General features: G+C 47.2%; 1 protein-coding gene across 5 annotated transcripts in view; it reads left to right on the top strand.

The window, feature by feature from the left end:
• XPNPEP3 (X-prolyl aminopeptidase 3) overlaps positions 1-22471 on the top strand; it is a 415780-nt gene that overhangs the window by 248221 nt on the left and 145088 nt on the right. For all 5 annotated transcript variants that reach the window (XM_063940369.1, XM_063940372.1, XM_063940368.1 and 2 more), the window contains one exon: positions 281-483. In XM_063940369.1, the coding sequence (XP_063796439.1) occupies positions 281-483 (203 nt within the window). The remainder of the gene's footprint in view (positions 1-280; positions 484-22471) is intronic.

Consider the following 22471-nt stretch of genomic DNA (forward strand, 5'->3'; position numbering starts at 1 on the left):
GAAATATACCTAGTCTTAGGCAAACTTTTATTTCTTTTAGAATTATTAGTATGTTTCTTAGCTAATGTAAATCTATCTTTAACATCAAATGAGCAGCATTACTGTGCCAGTTGGGTTTCTTCTGCAGTCAGCTTTCTAATGCAACGTTTCATCCTTCATGCGTACATTATGCTTCAACTCTAGAAAGGTCTACTGCACATAGAATTGTTCACCTCTTATATTGACCATTATAGAGAATGCGTTTATAAAGCTAACACCTTTTTTGCTTTTTATTTTTAAGATGAAGGAGTGACTTTATGGTACGACTACGTCAGACCACCTCATTCCTCCTTACATTCCACCTTCATGCAACCACTAATAGAATCAAAAGCCCAGTACAGAAATAGGATCAAGTCTACGCGGCTTCTCATACAGCAGCTTCGGTTAATTAAGTCTGAAGCAGAATTGGAACTTATGAAGAAAGCGGGCCACATCTCTTCTCATGTACGAGCTCTTAACATCCTTTCAAACATGGTGTATTTAACCACGTCTTGGTTGTAATAATACAACGGTTACATTTGATTCTGGTATTTGTCTGGTAGTTGAAGTATGCTGGGAGGGTCTAACCATATAAAACACATAATAGCATTGTGTAGCTCGATGCTATCCTGCGTATTTAGTATTGTGGGCACTTTATTTGAAGTTGTATCAACTTTTCTGCAGCGGGGTACACTGGGATTCCACAGGGAATAAATTGGGGTGTAGAGTTGGATGTTGATACGAGGCCCTAACAGGCTAAAGCTTTGACTGTTCCCAGGATGCATTGCACCACCTCCTCTGTAACCCTGCCTCCAGGCACTGGAGCTCAGTTTGTAAGATGGTGCCTAACTAACAGGTGGGGCTGCGCTAGGCAGCCCTGAAAAGAGCTTTTTAAGAAGACTTCCAGGGCTGCAGCACTATTTATGTCAGTCATGTTATGTTCTGTGCTGTGTCTCCATCACCTCCCCAGCAGCGCTGCATACTCCCATGGCCGGGTTCCCGGGTACTTGCAGCGGAGGTGCACCAGTCTTCAGGCACATCACCGCTGACAAACTTTAGGATCGCGTGGCTTCACATCAGGGAGGAGGTAAGAGGGTCCCTCAGGTGGCACCCGCCGGTTAATCGCCGCTGCCGTTGACACTGTACTGCACAGGGTCCCCACTATATCCACCAGAGAAGGCAGCACAGGTCGTATTTACTAAAATCTGTTTTATATACAGTAGGCTCCACAGTACCTGGTGGTGAGGACCAGCATAGGGGATAAGGCGCTGACCTGTAGCCCCTCCCCCAGCTCCGGGCGGCATCTACTGCTCGTGTTCCCGCCCTGGAGCTGCATTCCACTCTCCCTCACTCCCTGACAGAGATTTTGGCACAATCTTCACTACTAGCTGGGCTGATCTCCAGGACTGCAGGGCTCTGTCTCCTCTGTAAAGCCGCCTGTCTCATCAGCGCTGTGCATTTACAGGCACTTAAGTACAGTATTCTACATGTCATTTTAGATAGTGTTAGTTAAGAACAAGTGTGCTCCTATCTGAATATTTGGTACAAGTATTCTGTGATATACATTCAGTATCTACTGTGCATTGTTATATCTATATTCATACATATCTATATGTAGTTTTATTACTCCAGTGCAGTTTTGTTGTTTATTTGTAATAACTTCTGCATTGTACCTGTGACTGAGTGTGCATGTAGCTGTTGTGTGGATTTCATTCTCCTGTATCACACATTTCTCTTACGTCCTAGAGGATGCTGGGGACTCCAAAAGGACCATGGGGTATAGACGGATCCGCAGGAACTTGGGCACACTATAAAGTCTTAAACTGGGTGTGAACTGGCTCCTCCCTCTATGCCCCTCCTCCAGACCTCAGTTAGACTTTGTGCCCAGGAGTGATGGGTCACACACTAGGGGAGCTCTCCTGAGTCTCTCTAAAAGACTTTATGTTAGGTTTTTTATTTTCAGGTAGACCTGCTGGCTACAGGCTCCCTGCAGCGTGGGAGTGAGGGGAAAGAAGCAGGACTTACTTCTTCTTAGTTCAAGGGCTCTGCTTCTCGGCTACTGGACACCATTAGCTCCAGAGGGTTCGATCACTTGGTGCGCCTAGCTGCTTGTTCCCGGTGCCACGCCGTCACCCCCCTCACATAAGCCAGAAGAAAGAAGCTGGGTGAGTATGTGAAGAACAGAAGACTTCAGTGACGACAGAAGACTTCAGTAACGGAGGTACAGCGGTCGCGCTGCGCTCCATGCTCCCACACACCAGCGCACTCACAGGGTGCAGGGCACTGGGGGGGAGCGCCCTGGGCAGCAAGTTACTGGTTTTCTTAATAATTCTGGCATTTAAAAGCACCGTGTTTCATTCCCCCGCCAGCATGGTTTAGCGCGCCTTTGATCCCCCGCCGCCGCTTACACGGGTGCAGGGGGGGGGGAGTGCCCTGGGCAGCGTGTTAGTTTTCTCTTCTTAAGCTGACATCTTGCGCTGCCGGGGCTCCGTATACAGACCCCCGCCGGCGCGTTATAGCGCACTGCACGCCATTCTCCCCCGCCGGCTTCCAGGGCGCCGGGGGGGGGGGGGGGGGGGTGCTTTGGGCAGCATAGATATCTTGTATATATATATATGGGATTTGGGGGTCCCGGGCGCCGCATGCGATAACCCGCCGTTAGAGGGCTCCCACACGCAGGGCGCACGGAGGGTGGGGGGGGGGGCGCCCTGAGCAGCATTGGTTTCTGTGAGTATATAGTGTCTTTACACTATATATGGTGCTTGACCTGGCTTTATAGAATATAGTGGAGCTATAGCGTGCCGAGGGGGGCGGGGCTTAGCCTCACACAGAGAGTCAGCGCCATTTTCCCTCTGTCCCCGCCGAGAAGTTTGTAAAGCACTAACAAGGGGGGGGGGGGGGGCATAGTATTTGAGTGTTATGTTGCACTTATATACCACTAATTGAGTTAGGAATGACCATGAATTCATTCTTGTGTGTAATTTCTGTGTGCCCCCTTGTCAGATATACCCATTTTAGTACACTTGTGTCGGCAGGCGTGAGTGTTCTGTTATAAACACCTATGGGGTTCCTTGTCGGCATCGCCGACGCACGTGGGTACTCGCTACAACATAAAAAGTAAATATTATATGGGAGGTACAATGTTATGGGGGTGACCCTGTCGGCACCGTCTGTTGTCGCCAGGGTAAATGGACATGCGGTATCTGACGTATACCTGTGTATATACAGTTGTACGTTGCTTCCCTCGGACCGCGTGGGGTCGTAAGACGGTAATTTTGCTTGGTTACTAATCCCTGCTGTCGACGAATACTGGGGTTTTCTATCGACTATAATGTTTCCTGGTAGATCCACAACTGGGGCTTTTCAGTACATGGTCATACACGATCAGACCACATTAATGTCACTGGGGACCAGAAGGCTCGGGACAATCCGATTATATGTATGTTATATATATTTAGGATATGTGGCTATATGTGTATTACAATATGTAAATTCATATTATGATTTATAATGAATACTAAATTAATAGTATTTCTTCTCATGTGCTGGTCGCTCTGTTGATGAAGCTCTCGGTCGGCCGTGACTCACACCCTCTCCAGAGTCCGAAGGGTTATTCCTTTTCCGCCAGGGATGGAATATTGTGAAAATCAACGACTGGTCGACACGGAGCCCTGTCTCAAAGGATCGTATACAGGAAAGCTAAGTGATATCATTATTTTCTATGCTGTGAGGGTTTTGCGTTACAGGCACGTGAGGGAGTGTTTGTGTTCGGTAAGTCATAAAATAGATTTACCCTAAAGAGCGAGGGGAGGTTCCTTATGTTGGATCTTCTCTATAATTTTGCAGCAGACTGCCGTACGTATACAGGTAGTATGGCCAGGGGACGGCTGAGGCTGATTCCGAGAGTTACTGGAGTTTTCCCTGGGACGGTGTACCGCTGGTTGGGGGGATGCCTCAGTTCAGCCGATCTCGGTGGATATTCCTGGTAAGTCTAACTTCGGGAGTTGGATTCCCTGGAAACAGGTGGTGATGCATTCTTTTGGGGGATGCAGTCATTTTAATGGGTTAAATTCGTTTTTTTGTTTTTCACTTTTTGTACAACCTGTGAAAGGTGGAAAGGTAAGGGTTCTGCAGCCTGTTAGGTTCGCAGAAGAGAACGTCGTTTCTATTTCTACCACATACGACACATGTCGCAGAGTCTATATGGCGGGACCCCGCTCTGGTGAGGACTCAGTTACTACTTTCGGTTAGTCTGGGAATAGACTAGGACCGGTGAGTTACTTATGAAATCCAAAGGGGGACATTTTGGATTACTGATGTTTCCCCTCACTGGGTTTAAAATGGATATTGCCGTTTCCCCTCTGGAAGGGGAGGTAGTACGCGGCGCCATACTAAGGGTGTGTCAGGTTCGGGCCTTGTCCTCCTGTCCCGGTTAAAAAAAAAAAAAAAGTTACATGTGTTGTTCTACGCATTCAGATTACCTGGAGGGATAGCCAGGATTGTCTTGGCCGTTTCCCTGGAGTGATGGTAGTATGATGGTTTTCTCGCAATAGTAAGAGCCATTGTTATTCTGTACTGAGATTTTCGCCGGCTTGAGGCGAGGTCAAGAAACAAGTGGTCCGAATCGTTGTTTCTCTCTGATTGTTCTTCAACACAGGGAAGGGCTGTTGTTCCCAACGATGCAGATGTCGAAGGTAGTATCAGGGTAGATACTGAACGGTTGAGGTTCTGTGTTTTCCTCTGGAAAAGTGGTCTGAGGATTCTGAGTCGGATCAGATTTGTGGTGCCACTCCATCTGTATGTTCTGTCGATGAGGAAGTTAGGTACGGCCTAGGAGGCTTTTTCGGTGAGCAGGTCGAATGCCAGAGTCGATTTCAAGGGACCTGTTGGGGTTGTGGTCTGGGTTTCACCGGCACATGCACCGGAATATAGTTCTAATGGCCAGGATATCACTCCTGTGGTGTCTGCTCAGTTCTCACCTCCTAGAGGGACGAAGGTTCGAGATCCAGGATTAGATCCTGGTGTCCATGTATGCGGATAGCCGAGGCTGGGGAGTAGTCCTTATATGGGAAGCATTTCCAGAGGAACAGGTCAAGCTGAGAAGCTTGTCTACAATAAGCTTTCTTGAATTAAGAACGGTTTTCAACTAACAATATTCTTTGTGATCTACCCATATTACGTCTGTCGGAGGACTTGACAGCAGTGACGTAGGTAAGTCGCTAGGGCGGAACAATGACCGGAGCGCCATTGGCAGAAGCTGGAATGGTTTCCCTGAGTGAAAAGACTGGTAAAGGTTATATTAGCAGTCTTCGTTACGGACGTAAACGAAGGAGAAATAGATTTCCTCTGCAAACGCCCTCTCTATCTGGGAGAAAGACTGTCGTCATCGAGAAGTTTAGCAGTTGTGAAAATTTTTTGAGGAGTGTCTCAATTGGGCATGTTGGCGTCTCGCCTCAACGAGAGACCTCAGGGATAGGATTCCAGATCAAGGGTCACTCGAGCTATAGCGGTGGACGACCTTGTGACACCATGGGTGTTTTCAGTATGTGTGTCCCCTCTGCTTTCACTCTGCGGAAGGCGATGAAAGTAAGAAGAACGGAGGTTCCGAGGAACTTCATTGTTCCGGTCTAGCCAACGAGGGCTTGGTATCCAGTTTTCCAAGATTGTTCATATAAGATCCCTGGCCTTTTCCTCTACGCGAGGAACTGTTACAACAAGATCCGGGCGTGTATCAGGACTTACCACGACTGCGTTTGATGGCGGGGCGGTTATACGTCTTATCCTAGTCCGAATGGGTATTCCCAGGGTGGTCATTTCCACACTTCTTCAGGCTAGAAAAGAAGTATCGGAATAGCCTTACCACAGTATTTGGTTTTCAGGGCAGTTTTGGCCTTATAGCTTTTCTTTAAAAAAAAAAAAAAAAATAGGCCACCTTTCCGGAAGTTTGGACTTTTGTAAAATGAGTACTGCACATCCAACCTCATTTGTGCCCTATTGACACAGTGGGATCTTGACGTGGTGTTGAGGTTTCTTTAGTCTCACTGATTGGAACCTTTATTAAGGGTTATGAAAAAAAAATTCTCTTGGTGAGTCGTCATGCTTTTTCCCTTTGGGCGACTGCGAGGCGGTTGTCGGAAGTAGCGGCTTTGTCTCACAAGAGCCCTGTTTGATCTTCCAAGTGGATAGAATTGAGGACACGGATACTAGTTCTGCCGGAAAGGGTTTTCGGGGTTCTCGGAAAACCTGTCTTTTTTGATGCCTGTGGTAACTTCAGCATTGGCTGCTTCTAAGTCTCTTGATGTAGTCAGGGTTTTGAAGATTTATGTCGAAAATTGGGTTCCGTTTGGGGTAACGGAGGCTTTGGTTGTCCGGTATGCTCCCAGCGTGCTTGGCGCGCCTGCGTCTCTGCAGGCTGTTACATGCTGGATCTGTGATACGATTCGGCTTGCTAGCTCTACGGCTGGATTGCAGTGGAAACAGTTGGGGGAGGCCCATTTTACTAGGTAGATTGGCTCCTATTGGGCGGATGCCCTAGGTGTCTCGGCGGGTTAACTTTGCCGAGCGGCTACTTGGTTGGGTTTCAAACACCTTTGCTAAGCTCTACAAGTTTGATACCCTGGCTGATGGGGACCTCATGTTTGCTCATTCGGTGCTGCAGAGTCGTCCGCACTCTCCCGCCCGTTCTGGAGCTTTGGTATTGACCCCATGGTCCTTTTGGAGTCCCCAGCATCCTCTAGGACGTAAGAGAAAATAGGATTTTAGTACCTACCGGTAAATCCTTTTCTCCTAGTCCGTAGAGGATGCTGGGCGCCCGTCCCAGTGCGTGCTATGTCTGCAGTATTGGTTTTGGTGACACTTTGTGGTATTTCTTATTTTTCGGGCTGTTACTGCCGTTATTCATCCCTTGGCATGTGCTTTCTTATTAGTGGTTGGGTTGACACACGGGTTGTGTTACATATTCTTTCAGCGTTTGGCTGTCTGTTTTTCATATCGTGGGCTGGTATTCTGTTGAAGGCCGTTTCTGGCGGTATGTTCGTGCTGTGAGCTGGTGTGACACTCACTGTGTTTACCTTATAAATTCTTTCCTCGAAATGTCCATTTCTCCTGGGCACAGTTTTCTAACTGAGGTCTGGAGGAGGGGCATAGAGGGAGGAGCCAGTTCACACCCAGTTTAAGTCTTTATAGTGTGCCCAAGCTCCTGCGGATCCATCTATAACCCATGGTCCTTTTGGAGTCCCCAGCATCCTCTACTAGGAGAAAAGGATTTACCGGTAGGTACTAACATCCTATTATTGCTATCACTATATTCTGTACCCTGAGGGGCTAGGTGCGACAGGGCCCCATTTATATATATAGTGCTACACAGAATATACGATTTGGTATTTTTTACTGTGTTTCAGTCGCCTCATACCGCTTAAATCCTCTGTTTGTGTTCTGTATTTACTGTCACATAACACAGGGGGTTATTTGCAGGTATTGAGGGGTATTCAATTGTTTGAAAAGTCAGTTGGGTGTCTGTTTTTTCCTATCTAATAGACAGGAAAAAACAGACACCCAACCGACTTTTCACCCATTGTGTTTGTTTGGCTATATTATACTGTTACGCTCTAAGGCTACATTCCTTATAATGTCTGCGGGTGTAGTACTGCTGACCGGTGGTCAGGAGACCGCCGGTCAGCTTACCGACGTCGGGATCCCGGCAGCATACCGACGCCGGGATCCCGGAGGGGAGGGGCAAGTGCAGCAAGCCCCTTGCGGGCTCGCTGCGCTCGCCACGCTGCGGGCTCGGTGGCGGTCGCCACGGGTTCTATTTCCACTCTATGGGTGTCGTGGACACCCACGAGTGGAAGTAGTCCCTGTTGGTCGGCATGCCGACCATCGGGATAGTGAGCTGTCGGGCTCGTGGAGGAGGTCATGTGACTGTCGGTCAGCTGACCGGCGGTCACATGAATACCACCCATGTCTGCCACACAGGACGAGAAATCCGCGGACTCTTCTGCATCCTGCAGTGCTGGTACCACGGATTTACCTGAGGGGGAAGTTTTAGCCGGTGGTTTAGGCGCTGGGTGCCATACACCTCCCAGTCAACCTGCAGCACCTGGGCAGCGTGCTGACTACACTTGTGACACGTCTTACACCCCCTGTGGGACCTCCTATGCCATTACATCCACTTATTGTCCCTGTAGTTAATCCACCCTGGTCGGACACTGTCTACCCAATTACAACAATTAAATCAATCTTTGGTTAGACAAAAGTCTACCCCGCGCCCCTCTGGGGCCAAGGGGTCATCTAAGCGGGCCATTTCTTCCTCACAATACACTAATATTTTGGATAATTCAACCGATGAGGATGGGAAATATACTGATCCGTCAGACACTGATACAGTTGCTTCTGATGAGCAATCTACAAACCTGGTTGATGTTCCTGACCTAGTGGAGGTTATTAAGCTAATTCTCCAAATAGATGATGACATTGAGCCTACTACTGCGTCTAAGAAACTGATAAGTTAAAACCTCAGAAGGTTGCTAAAGTAGTCTTACCACATTCTGACCATTTAATTGACATACGTCAGGAATCCTGGTCGTCTCCAGGAAAGAAATTTTCCCTGTCTAAAAAGATGCTAGCTCGATATCCTATCCCTGCGGAGTTGAGTAACAAGTGGGAAACTCCACCGCCAGTGGACTCTCATGTCGCCCGTCTTGTGGTGTCATCTACTCTGCCTGTCACCACTGTCACTTCACTGAAGGAACCAATGGATTGTGTGGAGGGTTGCCTGAAGTCTATTTACTCTCTTAGTGGTGCGGTACATAGACCCACTATGGCACTACTCGCCAGTTTTGGACAACGGTTATCCCTGCGGATTCGTTAAAAGCACAAGCTCTAGACTTGGTTGTACAATCCCTTCTGGACACAGGAGTGGTAGTGTCCGTACTTCTGTCTCAGAGAGGCAGAGGAAACTATTCGACCCTGTTTCTAGTTCCGCAGCCAAATGAGTCCTTCCGGCCTATACTTAACCTCAAATCATTGAACAAATTTGTAAGAGTATCCAAATTCCATATGGAGACTGCGCTACATTGTGCAGGCCATGGAACCCGAAGACTATGGTATCCCTGGACATACAGGATGCTTACCTGCACATACCTATTGCCATGTCGCATCAGCAATATCTGCGGTTTGCTATTGGCAACCTCCATTATCAATTCCAGACCCTGCCTTTTGGATTGGCCACGGCCCCTCGGATCTTCACCAAGGTCATGGCCATGATGACGGCTCTTCTCCGCCGTCAGGGAATCAGGATCAGGATATCTGGACGACTTGCTGATCCTGGCGAACTCACAAGAGGTTCTCCTCAGTCATCTGGAACTGACGGTCCAATTCCTAAAAGCCCACGAGTGGCTCATTAACTGGAAAAAGTCCTCTCTGGTCCCTGCTCGAGCATGGTGCACCTGGGGGCACTACTGGACACACACAGCCAACGATTGTTTTTGTCTCTAGAGAAATTCCCGAAACTTCAGGACAGGATCAGATATTTCCTCTCTCGCCCAAGAGTGTCGATACACTCAGCGATGCAAATACTAGGCATCATGGTGTCGGCTTTCGATATGGTTGAGTACGCTCAACTTCATTCCCGCCCTCTACAGAGGTTAATCCTTTCCAAGTGGGACTACCTGCCTCATCGGATCAGGTCTCATGACCTCCTTGACGCCGGAGGTTCGTCTGTCACTGAGCTGGTGGCTACAGGACCACCAGTTGAGCAGGGGCCGTCCCTTCTGTATCTCCAACTGGGTCCTCCTGACAACGGATGCCAGTTTGCGGAGTTGGGGCGCGGTGTTGGAGCAACACTCTCTCCAGGGTCGGTGGACCAGGTTGGAATCTCTCCTCCTGATAAACATTCTGGAATTGCGGGCAGTGTTCAATGCGTTGACACTGGCCCTGCCGCTAGTTCAGAACAGGCCTGTTCAAGTACAATCAGACAACGCCACCATGGTGGCATACATAAATCATCAAGGCGGCACTCGAAGCCGCATGGCAATGCTGAAAGTGTCAAAAATCCTCCGTTGGGCGGAACGCCATCTGCCAGCAATATCGGCAGTGTTCATTCCAGGAGTCCACTACTGGGAAGCGTGTTTCCTCAGTCATCAGGACGTTCACGCCAGAGAGTGCAGTCTTCATCCGGAAGTCTTTCAACCCCTAGTGGACAAGTGGGGCCTACCAGATGTAGACCTGATGATGTCTCAACACAATCACAAGGTTTCCGGTCTTCGGATCAAGGATAAAAAAGGATCCTCAAGCAGCGTTCGTGGATGCACTGGCAATTCCATGGAACTTTAGGCTTCCATACGTGTGCCCTTCACTGTCACTCCTGCCCAGGGTACTACGGAAGTTCAAGCAAGAAAGAGGAATACTACTTCTAGTCGCTCCAGCGTGGCCCAAATGACATTGGTTCTCAGGCCTGCAGGGTCTATCGATAGAGCATCCTCTTCTACTTCCTCAACGCCCAGACCTCCTCTTTCAGGGCCCTTGTGTCTATCCGGACCTGGCCAGACTGGCTTTGGCGGTGTGGCTCTTGAAGCTTCACTCCTGAGGGCCAAAGGATTCTCTGATGCGGTTATTCAAACTATGTTGAAGGCCTGCAAACCGGCTTCTGCACGGATTTATTACAGGGTCTAGAACTCTTACTTCACCTGGTGTGCTGCTAAGAATTATGATGCCTGTTCGTTCAGAACTTCTAGGCTTTTGGCTTTTCTGCAACAAGGCCTAGATTTAGGCCTTCGTCTGGACTCAAGGTTCATATATCTGTCTTTTCGGTGTGGTTTCAGAGGAAAATTGCGTCTATTCCTGATGTTCATACATTCACTCAGGGTGTTTTACGGATTCAGCCTCCCTATGTTCCTCCTATGGCTTCATGGGATCTGTCTGTTGTCTTAAATGCCCTACAAGACTCTCCTTTCTGATATTTCACCATGACCAGGCAGTTCTTTGAACTCGCCCAGGTTATCTACCTTTGGTGGTATCATCTTTTCATCTTAACCAAGATAATTTTGGTTCCGGCCTTTATCTCTTCTGGTTTGTCCTCCAAAGAGCGGTCTTTGGGTATGATACGGGCTCTCCATATTTACGTAGAGAGAACTGCCTCCCTCAGGAGGTCAGATACCGTGTTTGTACTTTTTGGTTTTCACAAACGTGGCTGGCCTGCGAATAAGCAAACCTTGTCCAGATGGATTACAATGGTGATTGCACAAGCCAATGCATAGGTTGGTCTTCCAGCTCCTGCTACTATAAAGCCCATTCTACTCGGTCTGTTGGACCTTCTTGGGCGGACTGCCGAGGCGCGTCCGCTAAACAATTGTGCAAGGCAGCTACGTGGTCCTCAGTGAACACGTTCATCAGGTTCTATGCCTTTGATACTTCCGCCTCCCGGGATGCTTCCTTTCGACGCCGGGTTCTTGTGCCCGCAACGGTGCATCCCCTCCCATGAGGAACTGCTTTAGGACATCCCCGATGTGTTCCCTGTGGAATCCCAGTGTACCCCGCCGCAGAAAAGGAGATTTATTGTAGACTTTCCATGGTTAAATCTCTTTCTCATATGTCCTAGAGGATGCTGGGTATGCTTCAAGAACCATGGGGTATAGACGGGATCCGCAGGAGACATGGGCACTTTAAGACTTTAAATGGGTGTGAACTGGCTCCTCCCTCTATGCCCCTCCTCCAGACTCCAGTTAGATTCTGTGCCCAGTGAGACTGGATGCACACTGAGAGGCTCTCCAGAGTTTCTCAGAAAAAGACTTATGTTAGGTTTATTATTTTCAGGGAGACCTGCTGGCAACAGGCTCCCTACATCGTGGGACTGAGGGGAGAGAAGCAGACCTACTTCTGTGAGTTTCAGGGCTCAAGGGCCAGTGCCATGGCAGTCCCAGCTAGAAGAGCATTGTGGATTCATCAATGGAATGCTGATGCTGACTCTAAGAAGACTATAGAGTCTCTGCCGTTTAACGGTAGTGTCTTGTTTGGTGACGGCCTCACTGACCTGGTATCTACGGCTACCGCGGGTAAGTCATCTTTTCTACCTTATGTTCCTGCACAACAAAAGAAAACGCCACACTGTCAGATGCAGTCCTTTTGGCCCAATAAATACAAAAAAGGACGAGGGTCTTCCTTCCTTGCTACGAGGGGAAGAGGCAGGGGGAAAAGGTCACAGGCTGTGGCAAGTTCCCAAGAGCAGAAGTCCTCCCCGGCTTCTACCAAATCCACTGCATGACGCTGGGGCTCCTCTGCGGGATTCCGCACCGGTGGGGGCACGTCTCCAACTCTTCAGTCAGGTCTGGATTCGCTTGGCACTGGATCGTTGGGTATTAGAAATAGTAGCCCAAGGGTATAAATTGGAGTTTTAAGACGTGCCCCCTCACCGATTTTTCAAATCGGCCTTGCCAGCTTCTCTTCCAGAAAGGGAGGTAGTATGCGCTGCGATACTAAAGCTGTGTCAAAATCATGTAATTGTCACGGTACCCCTGTCACAACAGGGGGAAGGCTTTTATTCGAGCCTGTTTGTGGTCCCGAAGCCGGATAGCTCAGTCAGACCAATTGTGAACCTAAAATCCCTCAATCTCTATCTAAAAAAATTCAAATTCAAGATGGAATCTCTCCGAGCAGTGATCTCCAGTCTGGAGGAGGGGGATTTTATGGTGTCGGTCAACATAAAGGATGCCTACTTACACGTTCCCATATATCCACCACATCAGGCTTACCTGAGATTTGCTGTTCAGGATTGTCATTACCAGTTTCAGACGTTGCCATTTGTCCTGTCCACGGCTCCGAGGATTTTCACCAAGGTTGTGGCGGAAATGATGGTTCTCCTGCGCAAGCAGGGAATTACAATTATCCCGTACTTGGACGATCTCCTGATAAAGGCGAGATGCAAGGAGCAATTACTGAAAAATGTTACACTCTCACTGACAATTCTGCAACAACATGGTTGGCTCCTAAAGTTACCAAAATCACAGTTGGTTCCGACAACACGGCTTTCGTTCCTGGGTATGATTCTGGATACAGAATTACAGAGAGTTTTTTCTTCCAGAGGCAAAGGCTCTGGAAATACAGAACATGGTAAAACAGATTCTGAAACTGGCAAGAGTGTCGATTCTTCAATGCACTCGGTTGCTGGGGAAGGTGGTGGCGGCCTACGAGGCCATTCAGTTTGGCAGGTTCCATGCCAGAGTGTTTCAGTGGGACCTGTTGGACAAGTGGTCCGGGTCTCACCTGTACATGCACCGGAAAATAATCCTATCTTCCAGGACCAGAATCTCTCTCCTGTGGTGGCTGCACAGCTCTCACCTCCTAGAGGGACCCAGGTTCAGGATTCAGGCTTGGATCTTGGTGACCACAGATGCAAGTCTCCGAGGCTGGGGAGCAGTCACACAGGGGAGAAATTTCCAGGGAAAATGGTCAGGCCAGGAAGCTTGTCTGCACATAAACATTCTGGAATTAAGGGCCATTTACAATGGCCTTCTGCAAGCGGAACATCTTCTTCGCGGTCTGCCCGTCTTGATTCAGTCAGACAACATAACAGCAGTGGCGTACATAAACCGCCAGGGCGGAACAAATAGCAGAGCGGCGATGGCGGAGGCCACGAAAGTTCTTCGCTGGGCGGAGAGACATGCAAGCACTCTGTCAGCAGTCTTCATTCCAGGAGTGGACAACTGGGAAGCAGACTTCCTCAGCAGACACGATCTCCATGATCTCTAGGAGAGTGGGGCTTCATCAAGAGGTCTTTGCAGAAGTGGCAAGTCGTTGGAAAATTCCTCAAATAGACATGATGGCGTCTCGCCTCAACAAGAAACTTCAGAGATATTGTTCCAGGTCGAGGGACCCTCAAGCAATAGCGGTGGACGCCCTAGTGACACCGTTGGTGTTTCCGTCGGTCTATGTGTTCCCTCCACTTCCACTCATTCCAAAGGTGATAAAGATCATAAGAAGAACAAGGGTTCAGGCGATACTCATTGTTCCTGACTGGCCAAGGAGGGCCTGGAATCCAGATCTTCAGGAGTTGCTCATAGAAGATCCCTGGCCTCTTCCTATACGAGAGGACCTGTTACAACAAGGACCGTGTGTATCAAGACTTACTGCGGCTGCGTTTGACGGCATGGCGGTTGAACGCCAAATCCTAGTCCGAAAGGGTATTCCCAGTTAAGTCATTCCCACACTTCTTCAGGCTAGAAAAGAAGTAACGGCAAAGCATTACCACCGTATTTGAAGAAAATATGTATCTTGGTGTGAATCCAAGAAGGCTCCTACGGAGGATTTTCAGCTGGGCCGTTTGCTCCATTTTTTGCAATCAGTTGTGGATGCGGGCCTGAAGTTACGCTCCATTAAAGTACAAATTTCGGCCTTATCAATTTTCTTTCAGAAAGAATTGGCCTCCCTTCCAGAAGTTCAGACCTTCGTGAAAGGCGTACTGCACATCCAACCTCCCTTTGTGCCCCCAGTGTCACCATGGGATCTTAATGTGGTGTTGCAGTTCCTGCAATCTCATTGGTTTGAACCTTTACGTAAGGTTGAGTTAAAATTCCTTACTTGGAAAGTAGTCATGTTGTTGGCCTTGGCATCCGCAAGGCGGGTTTCTGAATTGGCGGCTTTGTCTCACAAAAGCCCCTATTTAATCTTCCATGCTGATAGAGCGGAGTTGAGGACTCGTCAGCAATTTCTGCCAAAAGGTTTCATCGTTTCACGTAAACCAACCTATTGTGGTGCCAGTGGCTACTGACGCCTTGGCGGAATCGAAGTTTCTCGATGTGGTCAGAGCTTTGAAAATCTGTCGCTAGAACGGCTCAAATTAGGAAAACAGAGGCTCTGTTTGTCCTATGGGCTCCCAACAAGATTGGAGCTCCTGCTTCCAAGCAGACTGTTGCACGCTGGATCTGTAATACGATTCAGCAGGCTCATTCTACGGCAGGATTGCCGTTACCGAAATCGGTGAAGGCTCATTCTACCAGAAAGGTGGGCTCATCCTGGGCGGCTGCCCGAGGGGTCTCGACATTACAGCTTTGCCGAGCTGCTACTTGGTCGGGATCAAACACTTTTGCAAAGTTTTACAAGTTTGATACCCTGGCTGAGGAGGACCTCTTGTTTGGTCAATCGGTGCTGCAGAGTCATCCGCACTCTCCCGCCCGTTCTAGAGCTTTGGTATAAACTCCATAGTTCTTGAAGCATCCCCAGCATCCTCTAGGACGTATGAGAAAATAGGATTTTAATACCTACCGGTAAATCCTTTTCTCTTAGTCCGTAGAGGATGCTGGGCGCCCATCCCTGTGCGGACACTATCTGCAGTACTTGTTTAATAGTTATTGCTTGTGTTACACAAAGGTTGTGTTTCAGTTATGGTCAGCCTGTTGCTGATTTTGTTCATGCCGTTGACTGGAATTCTGTTTAATGCCATGTTGTACGGCGTGTTTGTGGTTTGAGCTGGTATGTATCCCACCCTTAGTTTAACAATAAATCCTTTTCCTCGAAATGTCCGTCTCCCTGGGCACAGTTCCTATAACTGGAGTCTGGAGGAGGGGCATAGAGGGAGGAGCCAGTTCACACCCATTTAAAGTCCTTAAAGTGCCCATGTCTCCTGCGGATCCCGTCTATACCACCTGGTTCTTGAAGCATCCCCAGCATCCTCTACGGACTAAGAGAAAAGGATTTACTGGTAGGTATTAAAATCCTATTTTCTGCTAGGTACACTGGATTGCACAGGGCGCCCACCCTGACGCACTTAGCTTCTTTGGGTTTGTATGGCATTAGCCGCTAGTTCCTTCTCCTGTCATGAGAATGTGGTTCTATGTGACTAACATCTTCCGTCTCTTTTACCTGCTACAGCATTGGACTGGTTAACGAAACTGAGCTCCAGTGCCTGGAGGCGGGGTTATAGAGGAGGCGCTGCAATGCATCCTGGGAGCAGTCAATGCTTTAGCCTGTTGGTGCCTCGGATAAAGATCCAACTCTACACCCCAATGTATTCCCTGTGGAATCCAGTGTACCTCGCAGAAAGAAATTTAACCTTATATTGCTATTTTCTCTTTCATCCACTAGGAGACACTGGAGCGTTCTTTAGACATTAGGGGTGTGAAACTTGCAACCGGAGGTGTGGCACAATCTAAAATTAGTATTGCCTGCACAGCCGGCTCCTCCCCCTTCACATCCCTCCTCCCTCAGTTTTGAAAATTGTGTTGGAAGAATAGCACATGGAGCTTTGAGCTCCTGACTAAAACGATAAAATCAAGACAAAGGTAGAATATTGCAGCTGCGTCAACCTAATGAAAAGGGAGACAAGCTAAATTATATTAGAGAGACAAAGATCCCTTTTGAAGGGACCTGCATCTCTCATCAGGGAGATTCTCTACTAAGTCCAAGGGCAGAGTGAGTACTGGTTTTTACAAAGGGCCACGTTAGGTTTATTTATCTTTATTATTTACCCCCTGTTAGCTTAAAGTTATTAACATGAGGTCGCCACAACTAGCTGTCACTAGGAGTAGTGCGAGGCTGAAGAGCGCGCCGGGGGGAACAGCCGCACTCATGCAGACCGCTCTCTGCTGACAGACGCCGCTATGGGACTTGGTGAGAGAGGTCTCATAGCACGTACACCACGGGGCAGGAGAGAGACTCTGGTGGGTGCTGCTGCGGGACTCACTGAGCAGCGGTCCCAGAGCGCGCGCCAGAGACAATGCGGCGTGAGGAGAAGCAGGCTGGCTTATATTACAGTGTTACCGCGGGCTGAGGGGATCCTGCTGCGGCGTGAGGAGAAAGAACCGCTCAGAAAGTAAAATATCAGCGCGCCTCCCCATATGATGTACATAGTAGAAGGCGCTGGCTGGTATATTTAATGAGGTGACTGAAAAGTTTTAATGTCGGCCATTTTAATTCTCTATAACTGGCGCCATTCTAAGGGGAGGATATAAGCCCTCCCCCTCGCATAGACAAAGAGACATGTAAATTGTTATAACTGGCTCCATTCTAGGGGGAAGATATAAGCCCTTCCCCCAGGGCCGGTGCAAGGTGTCTTGGCACCCTAGGCAAAACTACTGCCTGCTGCCCCCAACACCACCAATTACCCACTTTCCCAGACAGTAAGGTGAAAGTGCATGGACGGCTTCTTATATGTTTCCCAGCCGTATAACTGCATCGAGTACAACAAGAATGTCTCTCCCAGAGACATCCTTATTTGATGGGCACACTCAGATTCTGGCTCTCTACCCAGTTGCCTATCTCTTTCCATTTCATTCTGTCTCTCATACATACTGTACATACATATCAATACACTGCCTATTTCATATATACATTCATACATACACTGCCTCTCATATATATATTCATACATACACTGCCTATTTCATATATACATTCATACATACTCTGTCTCTCTCATATTCCTTCACACTATCTACTTTTTCTGTGTCTCTCATTCTCGCTCTCTTTTACACACATACTATCTCCCTTTATTTCTGCCACTCACCTCTATCTCTTATACATACATATATACATTCATACACTGCCTCTCTCATATATACCTTCATACATACAGTACACTGCCTCTTATATATACATTCATACTGTACATACACTGCCTCCCCCATATGTATGTACGTACATACACTGCCTCTCTCATATATACATTCATATATACACTGCCTCTCACATACATGCATACATTCATACATTGCCTCTCACATACATTCATACACTGCCTCTCACATACATACATACATACATACATACATACATACATACATACATACATACACTGCCTCTCACATACATACATACATACATACATACATACATACATACATACTTACATACACTGCCTCTCATATATACATTCATACATACACTGCCTCTTATATACATACATACACTGCCCCTCACATACATACATACATACATACATACATACATACATACATTCATACACTGCTTCTCACATACATACATACATACATACATACATACATACATACATACATACATAGCCTCTCATATATACATTCATACATAGACTGCCTCTCATATACATACATACACTGCCTCTCTCATATATACATTCACACATACACTGCCACTCATATACATACATACACTGCCTCTCTCATATATACATACATATATACACTGTCTCTCATATACATACACTGCCCCTCTCGTTTATACATTCTTAAATACACTGCCTCTCTCATTCGTACGTACGTACATACACTGCCTCTCATATATACATTCATAAATACACTTCCTCTCTCGTATATACATTTATACATACTCTGCCTCTCATATACATACATATATACAATGCCTCTCATATACATACATATATACACTGCCTCTTTCGTACGTACGTAGCCTCTTTCATCCATCCATCCATACACTGTCTCTCTCATATATACATTCATACATACACACACTGCCTCTCACATTTTATATATATATATATATATATATATATATATACACACATATACACACACACACACACACCATTGCACTGCCTTGTATACTGTATACATACATATGCAGCCACGCTCATTCATACATACACACACACGGCCTCTCTCATACATACATACATACATACATACATACATACATACATGGCCTCTCATCATACATACATACATACATATATACATACATATACGGCCTCTCTCATACATCCATAAATACACAGCCTCTCATATATACACGGCCTCTCTCATACATATACATATATGGCCTCTCTCATACATACATACATACATACATACATACATACATACATGGCCTCTCATCATACATTCATACATACATACATACATACATACATACATGGCCTCTCTCATACATATATATATGGCCTCTCTCATACATACACACATACATGGCCTCTCTCATACATATATATATGGCCTCTCTCATACATACACACATACATGGCCTCTCTCATACGTACACACATACATGGCCTCTCTCATACGTACACACACATACATATATATATATATATATATAGATATATATAGATAGATATATATAGATAGATATATACAGTCTCCCTCATACATACATATATGGCCTCTCTCATACATACATACATACATACATACATACATACATACATACACGGCCTCTCTCATACATGCATACATATACGGCCTCTCTCATACATGCATACATACATAGCCTCTCTCATACATACATACATACATACATACATACATACATACACGGCCTCTCTCATACATACATACATACATACATAGCCTCTATCATACATACATACATACATACATACATAGCCTCTCTCATACATACATACATACATACATACATACATGGCCTCTCTCATACATACATAGCCTCTATCATACATACATCCATCCATACATACATAGCCTCTATCATACATACATACATACATACATACATACATACATACATACATAGACTCTATCATACATCCATCCATCCATCCATACATACATACATGGCCTCTCTCATTCATACATACATACATACATACATACATAGCCTCTATCATACATACATACATACATACATAGCCTCTATCATACATACATACATACATACATAGCCTCTATTATACATACATACATATATATCCATAAATCCATACCCTGCCTCTCTCATACATAAATACACTGACTGCCTCCATAGTCCATACATATATGTAGCCAGGGCACACTGTGTCCTCTACCACATTCTCGGGGAGTGACTCCTCCAGGAAGCCACTACTCTGGATGCCGCATCACCACAAAGGACATCTTACCGCTGGCCGGGTTGGCGTGGGGGGGTTACTGCTCCCTGCAGCTGCCTGCAAACGTCTATCGGCTCATGGTCCCGGCGGCCTGGTTGGCGCTGCTGCTGGCGGGGAGGCACTGCTCCCCGTTGCGGTCACCGGCTACATAATGCCGCTGGCGGTGAGGAGCGGGCACCTGCTGCCTCTGACTGCATACGCGGCGCGCTTGTCCTCAATCCCCCCCCCCCCTTTGAAAATATTAAGGAAAAAATGGATTGCTGGGGGAAAAGTGGCTGCCGCCCCTGTCACCAGCATCTGGTACAGTAGATGAAAGATGTTAAAGAAACATCTTTCATTTTAATGTTGGCCTGAATAAGAGGCGCCCTCCAGCGGCTGCCGCCCTAGCCAGCTGCCTAAAGCTGCCTAGTGGTAGCGCCGGCCCTGCCTCCCCCTAGTATAGACACAAGAGGCATGTTTAGTGTAGCTATAGCTCCCTCTGCTGGTGAAAGTATATATTTTGAAAGATGAGGATTTCCTGAACAAAATAATTCTACCTTGCTATTTATATTTTCAAAGGAATTCTATGCAAAGATCCTGAAGAAAATACTGGGAAGCACGTGGACAACCCCACCATCGTAGCTGATTTACAGTTGGGTCTGTGACGGTTGCAAACCGGCTGGTGAAAAAAAAATTTTTTTTTCTGTCCTCTTCCCTTTCTGCATATAGAAAGGAAAAGTTTGTCCAGCCAGATCCAATACCTTCGCTTCTGTCATCTCTCAGTCTTTCTCTTCCTAGTTTAAAGGGTGAAAGAGCTGCGTACTACCCTAATAAGGGGTTTAAATAACATGTCTAAGGCACCAACTAGGACTTCCAAGACCTGTTATGTTTGTATGAAATGTAACAGGAAAAGCACGCGGGTTGGCAGCTCCAGGGTGTGCGACTCCTGCTTGGACAAGGACGCTCCACCTGGGAGCAGTGCTCCGACTAGGTCATGGGAAGACAACCTTGCGAATAGAATCTACAAGGAGATGGCAGAATCACGCAGGCAGCAATCGGAGTGGGCTGCGGGATTCTCTAAGACGATGGAGAAATTTCTCATCAAGTTAACGCCACCAGCACATGTAGAAACGAATGTGCGCAAGGCAGTTAAAAGACCTCTTCCTATTATACCGGAGGAGGAAGGGGGTCTTCTCATTGATACAGAAGAAGGTGAGTTAATTGAATCTACCCTAGACGCCGACTTTCCAGAAGAGGACACGTCAATCTCGGGTATGAGTCTTTAATTGAAGCGGTAAAGGAGATCCTAAACTTTAAGGCAGAAGACATAAAGGAGCCAGAAGAAATCGATTTATTCGAATCCCAAAAGCCGCGTTTCCCATTCCTAAATCCCTCCAATCTCAGATGGAGGAGGCTTGGAAACAGCCGAACAAACGTTTTCAATTTCCGGAGAGGTTTCAAGCGACTTATCCCCTACCCAAGGGTGTGATGGATAAGTGGGAGAATCCACCTGTAGTGGATGCTTCCCTAGGAAGGTTGTCGTAGCAGCAGGTGCAGCACAGAGACCTGCGATCGTATGTGCTTGGGTCAACAAGACCTTGGGCGCATGGTCTTGGCGTATTGTACAGGCTATTGAGGAGGAAAATAGCTTGGAAGAGATTACCCAACTGGTGGAACACATTCGAGAATCTGCTTCATACTTGTGTCGAGCCTCACAGGATCTTAGCAGAATAGCATTGCGCATCTCCGCATCGGCCATATCAGCTAGACGGATTTTATGGCTCAGAGAATGGCAAGGCGACTCTGACACCAAGAAGGCGGCAGAATCCATCCCCTTTGAGGGTGAGATGCTTTTCGGTTCAGAGTTGGATAAGTGGATTTCGGAGGCTACAACGGGGAAATCCACCTTTCTGCCCACTCCATATACGAGAGCCGCTCCACAGGTTAGGAGAGGTTATTCGGGACCGGCGTTTACTTCATTTAGATCGCAGTCCTTTCGAGCCCGAGGAAGAGGTTTTGGTACACAAGTATGTAGAGGCAGAGGTAGAGGCCGCTCACAGGCAGCAACCATAAAGCAGGATAAACCTGCTGACAAGACCGTGGCATGACGGTCTCCCGGCCCACCTGGGATCCACCTTGGTCGGCGCACGTCTGGAAGGTTTTCGGGATATCTGGGCCACCACCTCACCAGATCTTTGGATAATCAACATAATCTCCCAGGGGTACAAACTGGATTTTCAACAGAGACCTCACAGTCGGTTTTTTACAACGGGTTTGCCTCGGTGCCCTCAGAAGGCAAAAGCACTTCTGACAGCAATTCAAAAATTACTACAGTCAGAGGTCATTACCACAGTTCCCGCCTCTCAGAGAGGAACGGGTTTCTATTCCAGTCTTTTTGTCGTGCCAAAGCCAGACGGGACGGTCAGGCCGATACTCAATTTAAAAGTTTTGAATCAGTTTTTAAAGATCTACAAATTCAAAATGAAATCAATCCAGTCGGTCATTGCAGGTTTGGAACAGGGCGAGTTCATGGTATCCATGGACATAAAGGATGCATACCTGCATATTCCAATTTGGTCTCCCCACCAAGCTTATCTAAGGTTTGCACTGGTGAAGGATCATTACCAATTCAGAGCCCTACCATTCGGTCTATCGTCAGCGCCAAGGATCTTCACGAAGATCATGTCG

This window comes from Pseudophryne corroboree, chromosome 9 (genome assembly GCF_028390025.1).
Source record: "Pseudophryne corroboree isolate aPseCor3 chromosome 9, aPseCor3.hap2, whole genome shotgun sequence".
NCBI classification, from domain to species: Eukaryota; Metazoa; Chordata; class Amphibia; order Anura; family Myobatrachidae; genus Pseudophryne; species Pseudophryne corroboree.